Source organism: Tetrao urogallus, assembly GCF_951394365.1.
Source record: "Tetrao urogallus genome assembly, chromosome: 1".
In the NCBI taxonomy this organism is placed as follows: domain Eukaryota; kingdom Metazoa; phylum Chordata; class Aves; order Galliformes; family Phasianidae; genus Tetrao; species Tetrao urogallus.
In genome coordinates this window covers 155495112-155518920 of record NC_136813.1, presented here as the reverse complement: position 1 = coordinate 155518920, position 23809 = coordinate 155495112, and the positions used below count along the sequence as shown (strand labels likewise).

The 23809-nt window shown below is 37.2% G+C and overlaps 1 protein-coding gene across 2 annotated transcripts in view; it reads left to right on the top strand.

Annotated features, from left to right (window-relative positions):
- Positions 1–23809, top strand: part of NAV3 (neuron navigator 3) — a gene marked incomplete at both ends in the record, with an annotated part of 252259 nt that overhangs the window by 74535 nt on the left and 153915 nt on the right. For both annotated transcript variants that reach the window (XM_079541743.1, XM_079541742.1), the window contains 2 exons: positions 546–663; positions 1355–1407. In XM_079541743.1, the coding sequence (XP_079397869.1) occupies positions 546–663; positions 1355–1407 (171 nt within the window). The remainder of the gene's footprint in view (positions 1–545; positions 664–1354; positions 1408–23809) is intronic.

Here is a 23809-nt window from a genome sequence, read left to right as displayed (position 1 = left end):
AACACACAAAACCATGGGAACAAATGAACTGCGCAGGGCGGGAAACTGTGATTATTGCAGCAGTGTGGCAGAAGCGCTGTCACAGACGGGATCCCAAGCAACAAACCAATGAACTCCCACCAAAACACAGGCACACACTTCTGCTCTCGCTTTCTCTTTGGCAGTCTCTGCGTGCTGGGTGTGTGGTGGGGTGTGAGAGTAGGTAGGGGCACAGCAGGAGGTAGAACTGGGGCAGATGTGACTGATTTATGGCCTGACTTTCCTCTACTGTCATAAGGGGAATTTTGCTTGGTCACAGCAAGCTTGAACCCTCATGAAACAGAGTGAATCATTTGATGTTAAAATAAAACAGAAAACGGCAGTGGGAGGGGCATGGCTGTTTTAAAAAAAAATAACGTTAAAATTGTTTCCTTTGGTGCTGACTTCTTAAACTGGAATGCGATCCGGAATAGTTCTCGTGTGCAAGCCAACATTTGTTTTAAGAATTTTTATTGTCTTCTTTCCCTCTCCCCTCTCTCCGTCCTGCCCTCCCCTCTGCTCTGCAGATTTACACTGACTGGGCTAACCACTACCTAGCAAAATCTGGCCACAAGCGGTTGATCAAGGATTTGCAACAGGACATTGCAGATGGAGTTCTGCTAGCAGAAATCATCCAGATCATCGGTAAGACCCAGGCTCGGAGAAGTACTGTGAGCTCTTTGCGTGGGGGAATATGTAATTCAAGTTGAATGTATTTAACAATAAGATGAACCCGGAATAATATGATTTGACTGACTCCATATGTCTCTGATATTTGTGTGGTTCATCCTTGTCTTAATTAAAAAATATGTTTATGTGAGCATGTTTGGAACTGTCTGTTTAACCATACTTTAAATGGCCAGAACTGTATCTTACACACTTTGAATTGTCAGAAATGAATGCTCCATTAAGCCGTATGTCTCCCATGTGTGCATTTCGTTAGCTGGAGTGGCTCATACTTTCTGGGCTGCCTTGAAACTGTATCCTGACCCTACAAAGACAATTGCGGAAGATTTCATGTCAGCAGTTATTTTGCAGGGGCTGAAGAATTAGCAGCAATCTCCTTCACACTTCCCCCTTTGCATGATTTGGCATGTGGAAGCAACTGCTGCTAACAAGAAATGTTACTGTGCGACGGAGCTTTACTTAGAAAGGAGCTCTGTGTCAACAAAACCCCGTGCACTTTATCACTGTGTCTGTTCTGCTTATTCTCTTTCTTTTTGGTGTGTGTGGGTTTTTTGTTTTGTTTTGTTTTGTTTTGCCGAGGTTGGGGCTGGAGAGAAAACTTTTATCTCCCTGTTTACTTCTCATTTCTCACCTCACTGTTTCTGTTTAGCAAATGAGAAGGTTGAAGATATCAATGGCTGTCCCCGGAGCCAGTCTCAAATGGTAAGAATAACATATATTCTTAGTGTGCGTTGGCATCTCTGCATTTTTCTAAAATGCTTTCTAACAGTGATTTCTTTAAATGGTGAATATTCTGTCCCATATCTAGTGTACAGTCCTAATTCTCACATACTGTTCTTTATATTTCTTTTTTCCATGTATACTTAGTGTCTGCATCTTCATTTTTGTGCTTGCTAACTTTGGGTCTTGATGTAACCCAGCAGCAAAACGTCATTAGTACTAATGAATCCAGAACTGCCTTAGTGAACCTGTTCTCCTGATTATCCACATAATTTCATTCAACTTCATTTTTAAGGGTGATAAATCCAAGAATAAATTTTTAAGTGGAGTCTTTGTGTCTGGAAAACTGGTCTGATGTACAAGACTTGCCAAATTATTTCTGAATATAAATAGCCCTTTGGATTGCCCACTGTGAAGTCCAGTTAGATGCACTGACTCCACAACTTTCAGAAATAGCACTTTAGTCATATAACTTTCTGAGCTATCACTGGCAGCTGCTTAAAGACGTTTTGATACACTCAGGCAACAAGCACTCTGTGACTGTGATTCATACGAGTCTGATTAATCTTCTACTGTGCTTATGGTTACTAAACTAAATTTAATAAGATAAAGCCTAATTAGAAGGCCATGGAACTGGCAGGTACAAAATGTGAGCATCAGTAACATCACCGAGCATTTGCTGAATCATTTGCAGTTGCAAGCATGCTCCCCCATGCTGAGGACTTTGCCTGTGTTCACAGCCAAATAGTAAGTGAAAAAGGTGCACAGTTGTGCAGCTGTCAAGGATTTTGTAGCATCATGGTTTGGGTGAGCTTGTATGACAGCTAGGCTTTGAGGTAAAAATAAAAAATAAAAATTTTGCATTTTTTCAATGCATTCCTAAAAGATGGAATATATTTGCAGTGTTTTTCCACAAGGCTATGGAAAGTGGAAGGAAGAATTTTAAGTTTCAGCAAAATAAGTAATCATGCTTTTTCCCATTCTTACTTTTCACAAAATGTGGAGGGTAAGAATAAGTTTCTCCTCTGGCTCTCAGGGTTTTTGAAACATTCTGTAGCAAGAATATAGGAAATCTCCTTAATAATAGTTATTATTTTAATTACTCATATTACAGCAGCACCTAGTGGCCCTGGCTGAGAACTTTGGGAACTTCAGTGTGGAACTCTAATATTACACATACAGATTGAGAGATAATCACTCTTTACTCTAATCACATTAAAACCTGCCATTCCAGACAGACAAGGTAAACAAGAAGAGACAAAAGCATGGAAAAGTGATATGATTTCCCCCGGTCATGTAACTGGCAAATGACCATGTAGGGTTGCTGAGGGACTCACTGCTCTGATGTCTATCTAACTTCATTTCCATGAGACAAAGCCAAGCTGCAGGGACAACTCCAGCAGTGTTTACATTGCCCCCCACCCACACACCCCACCCCTAGCCCTCCCCCTCCCCCCCCCCCCCCCCAAAAAAAAAAAAACCCACAAAAAAATGGCATCTTCCCTTCTTGCAGGTAAATCTTTATGAGACGCAGTGATTCTGGATTTCATCTCTCTGCACTGCAGTTATGGGGGAAGCATGATCAGTGCATACCCGTGCTACAGCAGTACCTGCAGGGTTCTTTGCATCTATCTTCTCTCTCCCATAAACCCAACTCTGATCTCAGCCAGGTCAGAGTTTTTGTCTCATGTGCTTTGGCTTGCAAATGGGCCCCTCAAACACTCGCACCTGTACACCATCTCAGATTGGTGTTTGCACAGTGCTAAAGCATCAGTTTTACCCATTTCAACTTGATAGAAATAACATAATTTTTCCCCTTTTTTTGATTTAGTCACTTTATTGCTTTATCTCTGTGTCTGATCAGATTATTTTCCTGTGCTTTGAAATAACAGTTTTGTACTGCTGATTTCTTCAACCGAGCTAGGAAATTCAAAATGTTCTGAAGGTAAAGTAGTTCAAATTTGTCAGCTTTCAAAGCCTCTCTCAGAACCCAGATACTGCACCTGCTCTCTATTTGTCTCCTTTGTATTGTTCACTCATATAACCTAGTAGAAGACGCCTTATTATCTCATTTTCAGGTCATGTTAGCCCACTAGGCAGTGATAAACCAAGTCTCTTCTCCCTGGGGCAGTGAACTCCTAGATATTTGTAACACGCAAAGATATGAATAAACAAACAAACAAACAAAGAAACAAACAAACAAATAAATAAATAAATAAATGCAGTGGTCAAAGTCAGTTTACATCTGAAATTTGCTAGTATGTAAAATTATGTCCTGTCACAATTAGAACATCAGTCAGTATGTCAGCAGTAATCACGCTACTTTATGTGCATGATAGCCATTAATTCATTAATATTCCTATGCATGACAGCCATTCATTCAATGCCTTAATTTCATTCTTTTCCTTTATTAACCTCAGAAATTCCACTACCCTTCTTTCACATATGTTTTCATGATCTTTTCTCATGACTTATAATTAAGAAATAATGTTTTCTGTACTTATCTGTTACTTGATAGCCTTTCCAGGAGGTGATGTCTAACAGATTTTATTGGCTTAAATTAGAGAATATTGACATGAATTGTCCACTGCTGAGAATTCTTGATGTTCATCTACACTGTAGGTGATATCTATATCAATTCATAATTAATCACTACCAGTATCCCCCAATTCTGTTTCAGTCAGCATTTTGCTTTCCTTTTGCCATTGATTTCATCTTTCAAATAATCTTTAAAACATCTCAGTTAAGCTGTTACCCTAATTCATAAACATCTTTTCTTATTTTTTTTCCAATGCTTCTTTTAGTTTTCTTTTAGTTAAATCTGTTGCAGTGTCTTGCACTTGCCTGTCACGTTGGCAGCAATACAGAAGAACTTGTAGACCAGTTAAACCAGCTCCAGAGGTCCAAGTTTATGAAAATAATAACCTGTAAACTCCAGCAGTATTCAGTTTCTGCATAGTTAGCTTTCCCATTAACTGTCATTAACTGGTGAGACTTTCTTCTCCTGGATAAACCCACAGTTGTACAATGGTTTTGGTATTTACTATGAAGTATTATAATAAGGATTTAGCTTTCTATTAATTTCAGGATACATTGTCTGTCTTCTGTATCATACACAATCTGCCATTTTCTTTTTTCTCAGCTATTCCACTCAAAGAGGAACATGGCCCTTGAGCCTTTTTTTTAATATCGCTTTCAAACCCTTTTGTGGAAATAATGCCATATTCATTTCTATCTTTTCCTTTAATTAATTATTCCGTAACTTCATCGGTTAAGGAAACCTAGAATACTTATTATTTTTTAAAATACTAATCTTTCAAGGTTTTATGTTTTGATGTAATAGAATGGTTATTCCTTTCTGCTTATTTGTAAGCCATCTGTTTCTTTATTTTTTATTGAAAATCCCAACACCATTAGAAAAAGCAGGAAAATATAATGGATAGAAAATACATTGTGAAGTATTTACATTTATCATATCTACTGTTCCAAAAGAATGAATTCAGATTTTTTTGTTGCTGAACATAGTAAAAACGTACTGGAAGATTGCCAGTATTTGATCTCTAAACAAATCCTATAAAACATGTAGTAACCAAACAAAATACCAAATTTGATCCATCATAGGGATGGCAGAGAAAATGCAGGAGACCCAGAGTGATAAACTGAAAATTTTTTAACGTGACACTTTCATTATTCTCCTTTCATAATTTTACAGAACTATTTCTGTTACCTCTTCATGCAGTCTGTGTTTTTTTTCGGCTACATGAATATGAGGGCTCCTCTTAAAGCAGTTTGCCTCTTGTTTCATTATGTTGGCCCACGATGTCAGAGGCAGATGTTGGTGGTATGGTAGTAGAGGTTCAACCTTCCCACCAATGTTCCATTGCGTTTTGTTGCCATGTAACAGATGGCAGCAGAAGGGCGGTCTGACAGAATGGCGTCTGACAGAAAAGTGTGTATGAAGCAATGAGGTGTCATTGAATACCTCTGTGTGGAAAAAATAACACAGGTTGACAATATCCAAAAGTTGCTGAATGTTTATGGAGACCAAACAATGGCTGTGAGCACAATGAGGCAGTACGTGGTGCGTTTTAGCAGTGGCGACAGTAATTTGATAGACAAGGCATATTCCAAATGCACACGAAGTTTACGATTGAGGCATGCAGGCTCTTGGTCACTCTTGGAAATGTACAGCTAATAGTGGTGTCTGTATTAAAAATAGCATTTGGTAGCTGAGAATTTGCTCTTTCAAATAGCATTATTATGATCTTTGTATCTTTTGTAGTTTCCATGGAAATGAATAGAAGGCATTACTTTCTTGTAACTTTCTTGTAACTTTCTTGTTGGCATTACTTTCTAGTAAGAGTAACTTATGTGCTTTCTATGCTCTTGAGCAGCTCCAGGTGAGCCTCCCACACAAGCATGAGGCATAGAAGTATACATAGAAAGTTGACTGTGTAAAAATATGCTGTTGCAACTGAAAATTTTGTATTAGTTTTAAAAACAAATCCCGTCTTATTTATTTTGCAGTCCAGTGGCATCTTTTTGTTTAAATTCTTGCTGTCAGCCTGTGGCTATTAGTGAATCTTCACATATTTCGTGACTGGATGCTATGAGAGACTTCTGAAAATACAAAGGAAATGGGAGATTTGAGTTTTGTCAGCTTTGCAGGTTTGGTGTGCATGAAGAAACAGAACATAAGTTAGTAATCTAGTTCCTGTATTTCTGCAGTGCCTGCTTGTGTGCAGATTTCAGAAATGAAACACTGAAGTGTTTCAATGGAAGTGTACACTATTCCATGTAATTGAGTCTAGGAGAAGTAAAAGTATTGCATTGTAAAATACGGGAGTACCATTATGCTTAGCAGATTTTCAGGAAGATTTTTCAGTAGGTTGAAACAGAAGCTGCCTGGAATGGAACTGGAAGCAATGCATCACTCATGAGCTTTTTCTTGGAGATGAACACAAAAGCCATTAACAACTCCTCAAGAATGGAAAACAAAGAATAACTGGTAAATACAAAACAAGCCATGATTCTCATCTCCCAAAGGTCTGTGCTTGTAAGTGATTCATTTATTATATTCAAAAAGGAAAAGAGATGAAAAGTAGTTTTGTTTTTTTTTTCCAAATAGTTATTCAGGATAATGAAATCTAAATCTTGTAGCTATTGCAGTAGCATCTGGCAATTCTGAACAAAAAGGTGTGTTGAACTTCTATTGTCCTTCATCAGATTAAAAAAATATACAAGGAGTCTTCTGAGTTGATAGCTCTTTTTTGGGGATGCAGTTTGCCTTGGAGAGGGGACAAGGCTTTTACTGGGGCAGATCTCTGTTAAAAAATACCACTAAAGGGTTGGCATCTTGAAGTGTTGGCAGGACAAAGTCAAAGGCTCATTTCCCTAACCTCTGTGGTAGGGAAGGAGATCTGGTTTTCAATAATAGGGTAGCTCTGAAAAGGGAAGAAATGAAAGTACTTTTAGATGAGAAGTTTGCAGTATGTTTATGGAAATGTTCTCAATAAAACCAGAGAAAAATGGTAAAAATTAAAATATGAGCTCCTCTGAGAGGTTTCTAGTGTTTACATGTAGGAAAGCTCATGTTTTAGCTGTGGTACATAGAAAAAAGTTGTCAAAACATAGCGGAACTATTTAGTGGAAAGCAAAGAATATACCTAGATGTTATATGAGGGACTGCATAGAAAAGATCAGAGGAAGGTTAAGAATTCTGCTCACATAGGGAACTAAGAAAGGTTATTTTTATTTGGATGAGAACATTCAGATCTGGAATAGAGAAAGAGATGAGATCCTTTTTCCAGTGGCAGTATATCTGTATTCTAGATTGTTGTAATTCACTGAAGTGGAAATGCTAAGTCACAGCTTGAACCAGTGATTGAACATATGGTGGGAAGGAGGACCAACTCAGGGGAGCTCAGATACATGCAGTGTACCTCAGTGTACCTCAGAAGGGCTGGAGCCAGGATCCTAGACCTCATTTAAGGGTTGGTAGTGGAAGTAAGAGTATCTTGCAGGAGATCGCTGTGTACCTGGTGCTTTTCCATGGTAAGATATTTTTTTTTCCTTTGTTTCTGTACCTACACCTGTTGCATTTGAGCAGCTCCTTACTTGCTGCAGCATAGAATTTTGCTGCTGTGCTGTCATTGCTGGGATTTCCATCGTGTTATAGCATTACATTTGGCTCATCAGCTACTTGGCTTGACCACATTGGGAACATGCATACTTTACTAGGGAAGTTTTTAACTTGTACATCATCAAAAAGAGCACATAGGGACTTCTGCATTTCAACACAGCATGCATACAGGCATAAAAATGTTGATCATCATAATTTCTGCTCCTGTTAGTCAACTTCCTGGTAACACGGATCAAATGCCTTATTTTCTGTCTTTTTGTGTACAACTAACATGGGAATTTCCTTTATCATCTCAGAGTTACCTTCTGCTCTGTAAGTCTCCTGACACTTCATTCTCAGACTTCTCCCCTACTGTTTGTATGTGCGTCTTAATAATTTAAGATCTTCTGTCATGAGATTTCAGAGGTGAATGGCAGTTGTTCAGCTCATAGCGCTGTTGCAGTATTTGTATATATTGTGATAAATATAGCACTTCAGGATGCTGAAAACCCTGGAAATGAGGATGTGCAGCCTTACTGCATCAAAGGTGACAGCCTTACCTCTAGGGCTGTCTGCCATCTAAGTGCATGAGTTCATCACAGCCTGGAAGTCTGCTGTCCCCACATGTCACATCAGGGCAGCTTGTTCTCTCTGGTACTTTAGCAAAGAAAGCTGTATTGTACAATACCACTGTAACTGAGGATGGCCATCACCTGTGTAGTGATTCACTGACTAAATACTCTGAAATTATGATGCATAACCGTTTTGGTCTCCTTCTTATTTGATCTTTGGGATATTTTTTTGACTGGTAAAATTCATTGTAGCGAAGAGATAGTAACATCAGTGCTGACCACAGTATTAGCAATACGTGTGTTCTAAATCAGATATCTGAAGCTATATATGAGGGGAATATGTGTATGAATGAATATATAATTGTAATATATATAAAGGGATAGCTTCATCTTGATGTATTTGGTGGTTCTTACTGTTTTCTTTTGGTTCCATCTACAAGGATTCTGGGGTCCCAATTCTGTCTTTGCAGTACTTCATTCACTTTCTTCTGCTGAGTGAAGAAAGCCCTGGATTTTTTTCCCCGCACTTTCTATTTGCTTTTGTAAGATTTCTAACCTCCTCACTTTCACCCAGCAGGTTTTCTATAAAGGACCTGGCCCTAAGATGAGTAGTCATGATTGTGTTACGACTGAAACTTTCTCTCATAGGCTTCCTCCATCTTAGAGATCCTTTATTTTCAGAGTAGACCCTGATCTGCTGTAATTAAAAGTCCACATTTAACTTCTGTTTCTGTTATTTAATTTGGAGTCTGGTCTATTTTTGTTGTTCAAAGGGCTCAACATTGTTCTTGATAACTGCCCGTATTGTCTATAACCTCACGTGGCCTAAAACTGGGATGATACATAGAGGGGTGGTTTATGAGGGCATTTTGCACTAATAGCTGATCCTGTCCTTGCACTCAGTTCTTCCTTGGTCCTTATAAGCAGGCTGAAGTATCAAACTCCCCACTCCCCAGCAAGAATTTGTCACAACAAGGTGGCTTATGTTCTTTGGCCCCCTCCTACCAAGTTTCTAGTTATGGCTTAATCCTACACTTATGAATCCTGCTCTTATGGTTTGGCAGAGAATAGCCTTGTGCTATTCTTTTTTGGACACTGTGAATTTAAAATCCATTGGTGCAACACTCAAATGGCAAATACTCTACTCTCTCTTTCCTTAGAACAGTGACATTGTGGATTGAAGCATGCAAGACTTACTCAGCTCTACTATCTAAGCAGATGCTTTTGGAAGTAATGACACTTCTCAGTGTGACACGTTTTCAAAGTTCCCACTTTCTGATAATACTTTCAAGTAGATCATTTTTGACTTAACTATGAATGCTTCTTGAGATTCCTCATTGAGTTTGGTTTGCATTTAACTATGAATGCTTCTTGAGATTCCTCATTGAGTTTGGTTTGCATTTAACCTGTATCCTCACTGGCGTTCCAAGGGATGTCTCCAAGGCTGCTACAGCCAGGAGCCTTCTGTCTTTCTGAAGTTGTCTTGGAAAAATCTTGTCATTTCTTAGGCATGCTCAGACTGTAGACATCCCGTCTGAGAACCAACCCCATATCCACTCCCTCAATGAGTGACCGGCCCTGTTCTAGGGAAGAATTTCTTTAACACATTTGCCACATGCCAGTACATGCAATATTCTGTGTAATATATAACAAAATAGCTTCTGAGTGTGCACAATTATTATTGAGTGTTCGAACAGGCTATTCCATTGAAATCTCCAAAATTTCCTTGGTTGATGATAGGAATGTAACCACTAAGATACCTTTCCATTTAGGAATGCTGTCCAGATTTATAGGGCTCCAAAGCTTATTTCTGCTGTCTGAGAGCAGCAGTGGTGACAATGACACGAAATACAAGCCACATTCTGGATAGTCATGCACAGCTGTCACACAAAATGAGGAGCATCTCAATCTGCTCTTCTGCCCGAATCAGTGGATTACAAAAAGCGAACTGTGTATGGAGCTGAATATTGGATTCAATACATTGGAAATGTTGGTGGCAATGTTGTAATATTGCGAAGTTTGTGTCAGGTGCATCCCATGTATACTCACACAGGAACTGAAAGAACATTGTATGCATACTGTATGTATGCATTCAGTTTGTCTGGATGTATTGAACCAATGCAAGGCTGAAGGTGGCAGCTTCCTGAATCACATCATTACCAGTGCTAAGATGTGGTGTCAGCACTACAGGCCAGAGTCAAAATGGCAGTCCATGGAGTAAAGACATGTGAACTCCCATTGAAGAGTAAGTTCAAGATGTAGTTCTCAACACATGAAGTGAGGTGCCCTATTGTTTGGGAGAGGGAAGGAGTCATGCTTCTGGATTTCCTGGAAACTGAACAAACCATCAGCTGACCACTACATCATGATGCTGCCTAAGCTGAAGGCTCAAACTTCCAGAGTCAAGCCAGAGACAAAGACAACTTTTCTCTTGCAACACAATAATGCCAAGTTTGGAGACCATGGAGCATATTGCCAGTCTTGGGTGAACAGTCCTATTACATCCACCCTAGAGTCTGGGTTTGTCACCTTCTGACTTTCATCTATTCGGAATAATGAAAAATAAACTGCACAGGCAACATTTTCCTATCAACTATGTCATCATAGCAGCTGTGAAACAGTGGGTCACCTCCACTGGTGCAGATTTTCATGAGTGGGGCATACAGGCTTCTCTTAATCACTGTTGAAAATTGGCTGATGTGGGGGACTGTGTTGGGGAAAAAAGTGTAGAATTTGCTCTATCAAATAGTGTTATTGGACTCTTTGTCTCTGTTGTAGTTTCCATGGAAATAAATAGGAGGCATTACTTTTGGGGTGACTTCGTAGATGGTGTGAGAGCTGCACAGATAAATAGAGTAAGCTGGCTTTTATCATGAGAGAGAGAGAGAAAGCTAATGAAAGAGAACTTCATCAATCTTGCCAAAGGATGTTGCAGTCATGAAAAGAGGAGGAGAAAGCAACCAAATAATCACTTTTGTTTTTTACATGATTTGATTCTGGTTTGGCTTTTTATTAGATCTCTTTATTCTGCACTGAAACAAGCATTTCTCTTTACATCCAGAGAAGATCTGAGAACATTAAAAGAACCACAGATTTTATTACAATCCCTCTTCACAGAACAGCTCAGAGTTACTCACTTACATCAGGCAGTGAACTGGATATTTCCCCAAGTTGTCTGCATTTGACTTTCTGAAGTCATAAAAGAAAATGCCACAGGGACACATCTTGGTTCTTATTTCACTGTACTGGAAGAAGTACATTATTCATTAAAAATAAATCACATGCAGTTATTAGTCGTCTTGTTTAGGCTTACAAATTCCTTGTCCTATTAATGAGTCGAGTCACATGAATATAAGTCATCTAGATGTTAATGAAATAGTCGTGTCATGAGAATTACTTACATTGTGATGGTATCAATCTCATTAAACCTACTGAGAAGTTCATCTAGGGTTAGGTTTGCTTGCTGAAGGTTGCTTGGTTAGGGCTAGAATTAGATTTATGTGCATTCTGCTTCTGTAGGCTAAGATTGCTGAAAACAAAAAGATCTTTTTCTTCCTTAAAGCAAGCAAACAAGAAAAATGCCTTCAAAATTTTTCTTTTCCTCCAGTCAATCTCTTGAACTCCCCTGCCTTCCAGTACCTCCATGACATCAAGGCATATCCATTTTCACTCACCTCCCTGTTCCTCAGCAATGTTTGTCAGGCATGTAATTTGATCAAAAACATCATTATGTTAAATTGCATTGGCAGAATGAAACATTGGAGTTACTTATGTTTAAATATTAGTGACTGACATATACTTTGAATTATTTTTTCTTTGAAAAGATGCGGTTGGCAATCTTGCCATTTCCACCCACCCAGCTTTCCCTTCTCTTCAGTTTTCTGTGTTTTTTTTCCCCTCAAAAATGTAATTTGAACATTACTTGAAGTTTTATAATTTATCATATGTATATTTATGACACAAAGAGATGATGAATAATGGCCTTGGAAGCTCAATTAATAGAAATGAACTGAAAAGTTTTAATACAACCATGTATGTCAAATGCATACACACTAATTGACTACGATACACATTTTAGAAAGCACTTATTGATTCTAGTTATACACTTTCCCAGGACAGCAGCAGCAGGATTACTGTAAATATGTGTGCTTCATGATGGTGTATTTTCATCTTCTTCTATAGGGAGAATATGCTATAAATACTAGGAATGTCTAGAATGTTTACTGGTTTTAAAAATAGAGAAGTGCGTGATATTTAGCTGAACAGCAAAAATGCATATTTAAGCCTTACAAGAAAATAAACAATCTCTGAAGTAGTTTTCTTTTACGGCATATCCAAACAAGACTTTCTGGTAATTTTGAGATTTTGTCAGCTTTCTAGATTTTTATCAAGTGCTTGATTATTTTGGAAATGTGGTAAAGTGCCAGTTCTGTTATGATTATGGTTGAGGAGTTTCTTCTATTTAAAGACTTCATGACCACTCTATTTACAATATTTCTACTTAGATTATCTTATACTCTTTTGTTATCTATGTCTGTCTGTGAATTTTGGATTCCTTCAGAGTGGTAGACTTTTCACAGAAGAGTATTCTTAACTGTTAAGAAGAATCCGAAGATTCTTCATAGATCTTTCTCCGAAGGTAATTTGCCATTGCCTGTCAGAGCAACACAGAGTGGTTGAGGTTGGCAGTCATCTCTGGAGGTTGTCTGGTGCAACAGCTGCTCTAGCAGAGACAGCTAGAGCAGAGTGCCCAGGACCATGTCCAGATGGCATCAGTAGTAGATTCTGCAGCTTCAGTAACATGCAAGATTATCAAGAAATTATATAGGCATATGTGTTGGTGTGTAGTGCACATGGAGCATCTATACAAAGTATTCTGTGTAGTTTTGATGAAACTCTATTTTTATTCTCTTGAAATTTATTGAAAGGCATTAAAGCTGCTCTCTCTGCCTCTTGTTGATGAATGGAGGATTGTGGGACCTTTGTCATTATGTGAGTTTTATGTTTTCTGCACATCCACACCAGTCAAGTATATCTGTACTTCTCTAGAATTACCAGAGCTACTTTCTTTGCTCCTAGGGTAAGTAGGGACTGAATTTAGAAAAGAAGAAACGAACACAATTTTGAGCTTGAAACACCAAGACCTGAAAATAATACATGAAGATGTACAGCAAGTAGGAATACTGTTCTCTTTTATTTGGCTGGGCTGGAAAAAGCACCTTGATGTTTTATGGGAGGTGCAGGAACTGCACAAACATCTGTAAGCTGCTGTTGGTTATGCAACACATAAAGTGGAAGAGGGTTGTGGCTTACACTGTAATTAATGGAAAAGGGAAGAGATTGCAACTAGTAGTGTTGAAGTGGAACAGGGTTTGTATTTTGAATTTCGCTGCAGGAGAGGAGGATCAAAATACACTCATCTTCTCACATGTGCTTAAAATTATTGTAAATAATATCCAACAAATTATCAAGCTTTTGGAGTTTTTATGTGGTATGTGATGCCTAGATAACCATGCTGAATCATCTTGTTTAAGCTTATGTATATCCAGTATTTCAAAACTTGGCACTATAGCAGAGAGACTGGAAGAAAGGAGAATAAAGTACCACAGAATGTCCTAACAATGTAGTGTGTTAATTACAAGCTGACATGGTAACAAAAACCATCCTCTTCTGTAACTGTAATTGTCAATCTCATACAAAAAGGCCTGATAACCTCCCTCTGCTCTCCTGTTGGAGATAGAAATACAAAAACTTGAAGCCAGACAGAGTTTTCTTTTCAGCAATATTGCACTACTTTCAAAACAAAATGCAGTGTTAGAAGATCAGAGGAAAGAACAGAAAGTAGGTGTATAATTAAACTAATATGATCAGTCCAGATCATTTTCTCAGAATATTTCAGAGTATTTTCTCATTCTGCCTCTCAACTTTGCTTAAGAGGAGCTGCAGTAGCTAAGTGATAGCCTGTTTCGTGGAAAGAATGTCCAATCTTCTTGATTATTTTTTAAGTGCCTTTTGCAGTTACCATATTCAAACTCACTGAATTTTATGCGCACAAACCCAACTAACCTTGCTCTTTGATTACACCCACAGGTGTAAACCCACTCCTTTTTCAACCCTTTTGCAAATCCTGTCAACTTAAATCCCTTTCCTCAACGGCGTATATTAATATTCACTGTTGCTTCAGAGCCATGGAGTATCAGGTCAATATTTGCTCTCTGAGAGTGTCAGTATGAGAGGTGTGTGAGGTAGAAAAAGTGGCCCTGCCTAAATTTCCTGTCTCCATTCCTCTTGTTTTTCCCAAATACCTACAGTTACTTTATTAGGGAAATTAGAGAGCACTTTGCATGCTTCTTCAGTATATATTTTTATGCGCTGTTGTGATCACTGTTATTTCCACATAATGAAACATACTGGATTTCTCAGGGGAAAAAAACATATTCTTTCTCCTATATTCTTATACAAAACCATGAGTCTTGGTGCAGAATAGGCGTGTTTCTTTCGTTGCACTTACTTTTCTACCAACCATCTCTACCCAATCCCTGTCTGTCAGAAGACTGGGGATGTGACTAGCCTGGAATAGCTTGAGATAGCTTCACCTTCCTGATGCTGTGTTAGTGAACATCTTGGTGATATTGAACTGGTCTTAAATTCTGATATCAACTCTAAATGCAAACCCTATTAGCGCTTATGACCGTATCACAGACTGTTAAGGTACACAAAGGTAAACTGGCTTAAGCTAGTAATAAAATAGGCAAGATATGACAATGGCTGCTTATTTCAATAGCATTAGCTAATCCCTTTTCATGTAAAGACTCTTTCTCAGGTTAATTAAAATATTAACAAAATCTTCTTTTTTAAAATGTAAATTCTGTTTAAATCCACTTTGACCTGAAACTTAGTACACAAATTGTTAGAATACAGTACTTTTTTTGTTTCAGTATAAATAAACAGTACAAGTACAGTAATCTGTTTGGCAGCTTTCTGATGTGTATGAATTATTTAAAACACTCCCGGCCTGAGGAATCTGCTGACCATATGATCAACAGATGATCTTATGACATAAATCAGAGCAATACTTTTTTAAAGTTGAACTTATTTTAAGTTGGCCTGGTGTTTGGATATGAATTAGTCCAGGCAGGATACAGTTTCAGAGTCAATCTAAGATACACTTTTTTGTGAAGACTTGATTGTATTCAACCTCACAAACTGATCAAAAGCTACTTCTGCTTTTTGAAGAGCTGATATCAAGGCAGTGTATCTGTTTGTGTATGTGGTTCTTCACGATTCTTTCTGGTGGAATCCTGGATAAAACCTGTGAAGTCCGTGAAGTTGAATTTGAGAGGTCTTTCTGAAATACAAATATGTTCATATTCTAACTGTTAGCTTTTAGCCATCTTTATTTCTATTATAATAAATAATATTAATATGCTTTCTTTAGGCTTGTGCTGCTAGCTAATTGGAACCTTGTTTGAATTATTCATACTTGATTTTTCCAAGTTTATCTGGAATTATAATGGGGGGGTATACCATCAACATTTCTCTCTATGGAAAAAATAACCATAAGAATTTTCTTTATCTCAGGGTTTGCACACTTCAGTACTGAGGCCTATTTGCATGAGAAATAAATAATAGGTCACAAAGTTAGAAGGCTGCACTTCTGTGTATTCTATCTGCGCACATAGGTTGCTCCCAGTCTTATGTTATCTTTGGCTTGTCATTCACAGACTTGTTCAGTAATTCCTCCCAATAATGACTTTAAGTTAGTTTTTTTATAGAAGTTTTCACTTAGTTTATAGACAAATCAGCAACCCCAGTTCACAGCAAACATATGTACCAGGGTGTCTTCACAGATCTTGTGTATATGAGGTCTCTGTTAGGATTTCTTAGCATAAACAGTTTTGAAAGATTGATACTGCTACATTTTATAAATTAACCTATTTGAAGATATGTGGCCCCTCCAAATCCCAGGAAATGCTTGTTTTTCAGATAGTATTGACTGTATTTTATAATTTGAAAACACTTGGGTAATTATTTATAACACTACTTCCTCCAACGCTTCACTCTTCATTGGCTACAACTGGAAGTGAAATGACAAGCAATATTTGTTCAGACCTTTTACAGGCTCAAGTATTTCTGCTGTTTCTGTTATAGCTTTGGTTAAGAATTCAAGAGAAATCCTCGTCCTACTGAATGTAAGAGCAGATATCCCATTGCCTTATAGGTGCTTATATTTTTCTTGACTGATATGCCAAACACAAGATCTTGTGAAGAATTTGGAAAACATTTCCCATGTGTATGATCATATATCAAGAGATAGATAATTAAGTAGCATGTGTATGAGCATATTAATATATATTTAGCCCTAATATTTATTTTTATATTATACCAAATGGTATAAATTACAGTGCACAGGTGCACTGGTCCACTAGTCAAAGTGAAAGCCTGAATCTTTCATAAGATTTTTTCAACCATACGAACTATACCTATAGTTTTTAATGATTTCTTGTTTAATTAGAATGTGGTATTAATTCATCATTGACTTTTTTTTCTTTCTTTTGAGGTTTTTTACCTTAAGATTTAGACTAAATATACAGGAAAATTGGTGGTGTGTTATATTGTTTCCTACATAATTCCCCTGGGTTCCTGTTCCTGTTCCAGGAACTTCTGGTTCCTGTAGGAAGACCAGCCACATAATTTTAGATGTACAGAAACCTCTAGTCTGTATTTTCAGAGGTCTTTATTAACAAATAGTTGTATCACTGTTATTCTGATTAGCTGAACTTTCTATAAATATATTTTCAAGGTAATATTAAAAGTATATCTAAGAAAAACATCAGAATGTTTATGAAATTAAAAGATCAGAAGATACCCAATTCTTGTAGTCTTTCCCTCACATGCTGCAGCAGTATAGCTTCTTCTATAGTCAAGAGTGTAATGTGGTTAGAATGCATGAAGTCCAACAGGATGGACTCCATTTGCAAAACTCAAGAGATGCACTGAAATGCCCCATAGTTTATACATTTTCTTATCTTTGACAGAGTTCATTCCTTCACTGTCAGTAACTGCCTGTACTTGTAAAAGCTGCCTTTTTTGATGAGCTAAATGAAGTTGCCATACACTAAATAGTGCTGAAGGAGAGAACTGGAATGCTTTCATAAGTTTGATTAAATGTAGTAAATGAATGCTCTGTTGTAGACTCTCTTTTGAGCTAATGGAGAGAAACTACTCTGTTTTAGAGAAGTGTGCATTTTCACACTGCCCTCTAATTTTCTGAAGCTGCCACGCTCCATAAATATTTAGACACTGACACCTTGCTGACTCAGAAGCATTGCATAACTGAAAAAGAAGTTGTAGACGTGCTTGCTAGAGTGATAGTTTGCTTAAAAAAAAAAAACATAAAACCAAAAAAAAACCAGACACTATGTTTGAACAGAGTCCCCTTTATCATTATGTTAAAAAATGTCCTCCTAGGGTAGCATTTATCTTCAGTTTTGCGTTCTTAGTTCATGTACAGGGATCTTTCACAGTGCTCATGGCCACGTGTCTGTGGAGGTTGGAGCACTAAGATACGGTGTTACTTTGAGACCTTAGAAGAGAATTCTTGCCTAGACTTTACCTTTGATACTGGCTGCTGTGGAGTCATATTTTAGGTTCCTAAGAAATTTGTGCAAGATGATGAAATACTCTTCGATGGCTTTCTGAATCCAGAGCCAGGAGCTTAATCAGGGCCAAGTCCAACACTGTGTTCCAACCAAAAATCCAACACTTTCTACTCACTGTTTCTCTCACAGCAGCACAAAATCACTTCACATATGGTCACCGTATTTTGTGTTCTACAAAATACAGTTTCTGCTGTAGTGGCTATTGTAGAGACTATGGTGGAGCAAATGTAGGATAAAACACAGAAAGAAGAAAGAGTAAAAACGAAAGATAAGGAAAGCAAGAATGTACCACTGCAGATAAGCAGAGGAAAATTCTGTATTGTCTTAATTGTTCTGGGGGGTTTGTAGGTTTGTATTTGTTTGTTTTAATGTATTAAATGGTCAACAGATGTTCATAATCATGTTTGGGCATCTTAAAAATTAAATAAAAGCTTTATTAGAATCATAGAGTATCTGAATTAACAAATTGATTGTTGATATATACTAATACAAGAAACAGCAAACAACTTGCATTTGACATTACCTCTCATTCACTCCAAGCTTTCAAAGCATCAGATTAGGGGCAACGTAAGATATCTGGAACACCAGCTGTCACTTCGATATTCCAGACAGTACTGACAGCAATATATTCTAAAAGGAATCCATTTCCCATTTTTGTATTTTCTTAAATCAATACACACCCCAGCTCGTACTCTAACCTTTATAATGACCTCATACATTCTTTTATCAGCAGGTCAGTACATATGTCTGTTGAATTCTCCAAGTATTTGGGACATTAATTTCCTTTACATTTCTGACTTTACTGTTCATGTTTCGTGTCCGGAGTGCATACTAGAAGAATTTGGTGTACGTGTTCCATCATACTTGTTAAAAAAAGGAAGTGGAAGGTATTTCAGTTTTAAATAACACCACTGTCCTTTTCTCAAAAAACAAAACAAAATAAAACAAACAAAAAAAACTAATTAAATAACTTCAGCATCATTTCCTAAAAATTTTTGCCTGGGAGGCCTTTTACATACCAGTAGTTATTATACTCTAAGGTAAAATTCTCCCCAAATGCCTCCAGTAAATCACTTTTTAATTTGCTAATATGGTCAATGCTGTGTTTGGAACACTTTTTTGGATTGTTGTTACACAGATCACTGATAGCTATTTTCATTAAATGCTCCTTAAATTTTTTTATAGCAAGTCACAAGTTTATTAGAAAACAAACTGAATCTGTATACGTGTCAGTGGATTTTGCTTAACACTCTGAAACATACAATAATTTCCACAGAAAAATGGAATGTCCCTTGCATCTGGGTGAGGTAACTGGCCACGTGCAACAGCAAGTCAGCAGAACACACTTAATATCTCCCAGCAGGACCACTAACACCTGTTTCACCAGGGTGGGTTTTCAAATTTACACCACCCTCTGAAACTTAACGTAGTCTTCCAGTACAGTAACAAAAATGTCTTGCCATGAACTATCACCTCAGAAACTCATGGGAAATTAACAATCAGAACAAGAAATAATGTGATTTCTAAGTTTCTCTTCTTTTTTGTTGGAGAGTTGACTATCTCTCAATTTCCTTTAGTTTCAACTTTCTCCATTTCATTTGAGTTCTGTATCATGGTAAACCAAGTATTCATGGCAAATTTCTCCCATTTTCAGTAGTTGCAGGTCAAGGATGTAGTGCTACATTCAGCCAGCCATACAAGCAGCTTGTGCAAAGGCTAATAAATCTTGATATTGAAGATGATTTTTGGTGGAGTCAATGTCAGTTACTCTGCGTCACATATTTTCTGATACCATTTTCTTCATGGTTTGGAAAGAGTCTTCAAAAGCTTTAAAAGCAGTGCCTCCTATTTTATCTTGGCCCATGACATCGGAGGTGGATCTTGGTGATACGGCAATAGAGTTGGAACCTTCCCACTAATATTCTGTTAGATGTTGTTGTCATGCGACAGATGGCAGTTGAGGGGCAGCCTGATAAAATGGCATCTGACATGGAAGAGCATGTCAAGCAGTAGTGTGACACTAAATTCCTCCATATGGAAAAAATGGCACCATTTGATGTTCACTGACACTAGCTGGATGTTTATGAAGACCAAACAGTAGATGTGAGCAGCACAGTGAGGCTGTGGGTGGTGCATTTCAGCAGTGGTGATGGTGACAGTGAGGATGCTACAAGCACAGCATGCGGGCTCTTGTTCATTGCTAATAACAGTGCACAGCTAATGGTGGTGACTGTTGTAAAATAACATTTTGTACAAGCTGAGAATTTGCTCTATCAAATAGTGTTGTAGTCTCTTTATCTGTTGTAGTTTCCATGGTAATAAAAAGGAGGTGTTGCTTTCAGAGTGAGATGTGTATGTGCTGGTATTCTCTGCTCTTCTCATGTGTAGTCATAGTGACACTAATTATTTTCTTAATAACACATGCAGTTAATTTGCAGGAAATGTTGATGTAAGCATGAAGCTTCAACAGTTTCATTCAAAAGCCATAATCTTTTAGTAGGAATGGGTGTTATTTTTCCTTCTGTTACTTAAAGGGAGATTATAAACAAGTGAGACACCAACATTTTACAGAGTGTAATGATGATAGGGCAAGGAGAATTATTTTAAATTAAAAGTGAGGAGATTTAGATTAGATGTTAGGAAGAAATTGTTTACTCAAAGGCATTGGCACCGGCTGCCCAGAGAAGCTGCAGGCCCCATCCCTGAATATGTTCAACATCAGGTTGGTTGAGGCCCTAATCTAGTGGGTGACAGCCCTGCCCACTGTAGGGAGTTGGAACTGGATGATGCCTTCCAACCCAAGCCATTCTATGAATATATCTTAACACTTACATGAATAACTATGCCCATCTGTATATATGCAATAGACAAGAAAGCAGATGCCTTACATTCAGATTGTTAAACTAGTTTGACTTCTGCAATATCAAAAGAAACCAGTCTGCTTGCTACAGTATAACTGTAATACTTGTGAAGTTAGCTCATAGGAGTTTATTTCCCATTGTTCCTTTCAAAATCTTTATACCCTCCTGTTTTTTTCTAGCCATAGTAGAAGTGCATTTGCAACAAATTATTTTTCCAGCAGGACCTTCCCCTTTGAATACATAAGAGTGGCCTACTGTGGATAACATAAACCAATACAGTATAGTGAAAATACTGCATACATTTTGTAAATGCAATTTCATGACAGTTTTATATAGGTAAGAGGAATATCATCAGCTGTGGTAAATTAAGTGGAATGTATGGCATAGAAGGTTTTTCTTTTGATGATCTAGGTTACTTATTGGTACTTTAAGAATAATTATAATAAATCTTACAATATGTCAAAGAATTATGTATTGTCTTCTTTGTGGACCAGTGAATTTTGTCCTGCAAAATGCACACAATGCAAAGTTATTAGGGAGTTTTAATATTTTAATTGTATTGTATTACCCTTTAAAAATTTCTTAAGAGGTGTGCAGAACTTCAAGTGTGTCAAACATCTGTTTTCAAGTGAAGAACAATAGAGAGTTCTAAATCATGAATATTGTTAAGAATCATAGAATGGTTTGGGTTGGAAGGGACCTAAAGATTATGTGGTTCTAAACCCCTGCCATGGGCAGGAACACCTCCACTCAATCAGGCTGCCCAGAGCCCCATCTGTCGTGGCCTCGGATGCCTCCAGGGATGGGATATCCAAAGCTTCTCTGGGCAGCATGGTCTAGTGCCTCACCACTCCATTATTTCTGCAGTCATTTAAGAATTACCTCCCAGAACTGTTGGGAATGGGGCATTTGAAGAATGGGTAGGCAGATCAATAAAGGCAATAAACAGAGTGATTCATTTTGCTGTACCTGTTTTAATCTGGAATGATACTGAATGTCCTGAGAATAAACCAGCTATTTGCAGTGGGCATTTGGGCCCAACACTCAGCTTTCGATAATCATAGTATATGCAAATACATACAGTGAAAGCATGATGTTAAGTAGAACAGCATGTAATGTTTTCACTTATCACTTGTATGAAACGGAGGAAGTACTTGAGTTATTATAGTTCTTTTTTTTGGTGAAGAAAATACTGGATCTTTGTCAATTTTGAACACAGCAAAACAGATGAATGCCCACCTGCCTGGTTTATGAAGTCTACTTTTTATAAGCAAGCTTAGAGATAGAATTGAAGATAAAAATATGTCAGTATAAAGCTGCAATATATATACATATATAAATACATATCTCTGTTGTAGGTTTCTAGCCCTGTACTTTAAGGAGAGACAGAACAGGAACACAAAGTAGTAAAACCAGCTGGTTTTAAAATAATAATAATAGTAATAATAATAATGAAGGAGTAAAGTTACAAGACAAACTGAAAATCTAGGTGTTGCCCACACCACAACTGAATTGTCAGCAAGTTGGACCATGTACAGCATATGAGTCAGCTGAGAACAGAAAGTGAAATAAACTTGTGCTTCTCAGTCCCTGAGAACAGCTTTAGGTGCAGCAGGTTGTACAAGGTTATACATTTGACTCAGTAAAAGATCTTCTAGGAGTTCTTTATTTAATTGTTTTTACTTTTCATTTTTACTAAGTATCTGTGAGAATATAGGTGACCAGTTCTCATTCTGCACCACATTATGTAAGCAGTAATGACAGTCTAGGCCATGTCCACCTAAAAATATTTTTCAGTGTCCTCCAAAAGCCTTCTTATATTCTCCAAAGCATTCTTATATTATATATATATATATATATATAATATTTATATATTTTATATATATATAATATATATAATATATATAATATATATATTTATTATATTTATATTATATATATTATATATATTATATATATTATATATATATATATATTATAAATATATTTTATATATATATATATATATATATTATATTATATATATATCTTATAACTAAGTCTTCATGGATAATTTCATACTCCCCCTGGCTCAAATGTGGACCAAAATGCTTTTATCTGTGCATGAAAATGTCTTGGTTGCTTGTTTGAACCTCTGTTCTTTATACAACCCCACAACTAAGACTAGAACTAAAATTAAACTAAGACTAAGCCAGTAGCCAAAATTTGAAAGCTAGTGTGTCCTCTTCCATACTCCACACATATTATAGTCAGACAAAGTGGATCTGCTTTTCCATTTTTCAGTTTAGTCATCAGTACTGTTAATACTCAAGAGTCCAAGATGCTCTCTGTGTAGCCTGAGTTATTTTTTTTTGTTGTTATTGGGTTTTTTAAATTTGTTTTTAACTCTATGAGTACTTCATGGAATGAGGGCGAGCTGTGTTGTAACAATACATTTGAATCCATTGATCTTTCTGGATCTTAGAGATGAGGATCCGTAGGGATAAAAAAAGAGTGAAACACAGCTCTTAAGTCACTCTGGGGAAATTTAGATAGATATCTAAAATGAAGTGTATTTGGAATACATTAGAAATAGTATGTGTCATAGTTAATCTCAAATTACTTCTTCTCATTATTGGTATCAATATTGATAAAATCCATAATTAAAGAAAGAAAAAAAAGAGACAGCCTTACCCCACAGCAAGTACTGAACTGTTTTATGGTGAGTATGTATGTGGCTTTCTGGGGTTCTGTGACACTTTCCATGTCCATCCGTAATCAGCCGTCAGCAGCATCAGTAAAACTTCTATAGGTCAAACTCTTTACAAGGTTTTATCTGGGGCTGTGTGTTGTGATTCAGAAGTTTAAAGCACATGCATTGTTAGGGAAGGTAGTGTGGAATTAAGTGCTTGCTTACAGGAAGTACTGTTTTATTTTTGTGCAAAAATAATGAGAGATTTAGTAGCATGTAGGTATAAAAACACTGTTAAAATGCATCTTGTTCTCCAGGGTGACAAATCCTGCTAGAAGGAGGCAAATGACAACTTGCATCTGTGTCTATTAGTTCTCCTAAACTGTACTGTCATAAACTGAAAAAGAATTAGTCAAACCAAGATATTTTTCAGAGCTTCTTACAAATACAGGAAAACGTCCTGCTGTATTAGTCATCATTACTTGTCTTCTGAGTAT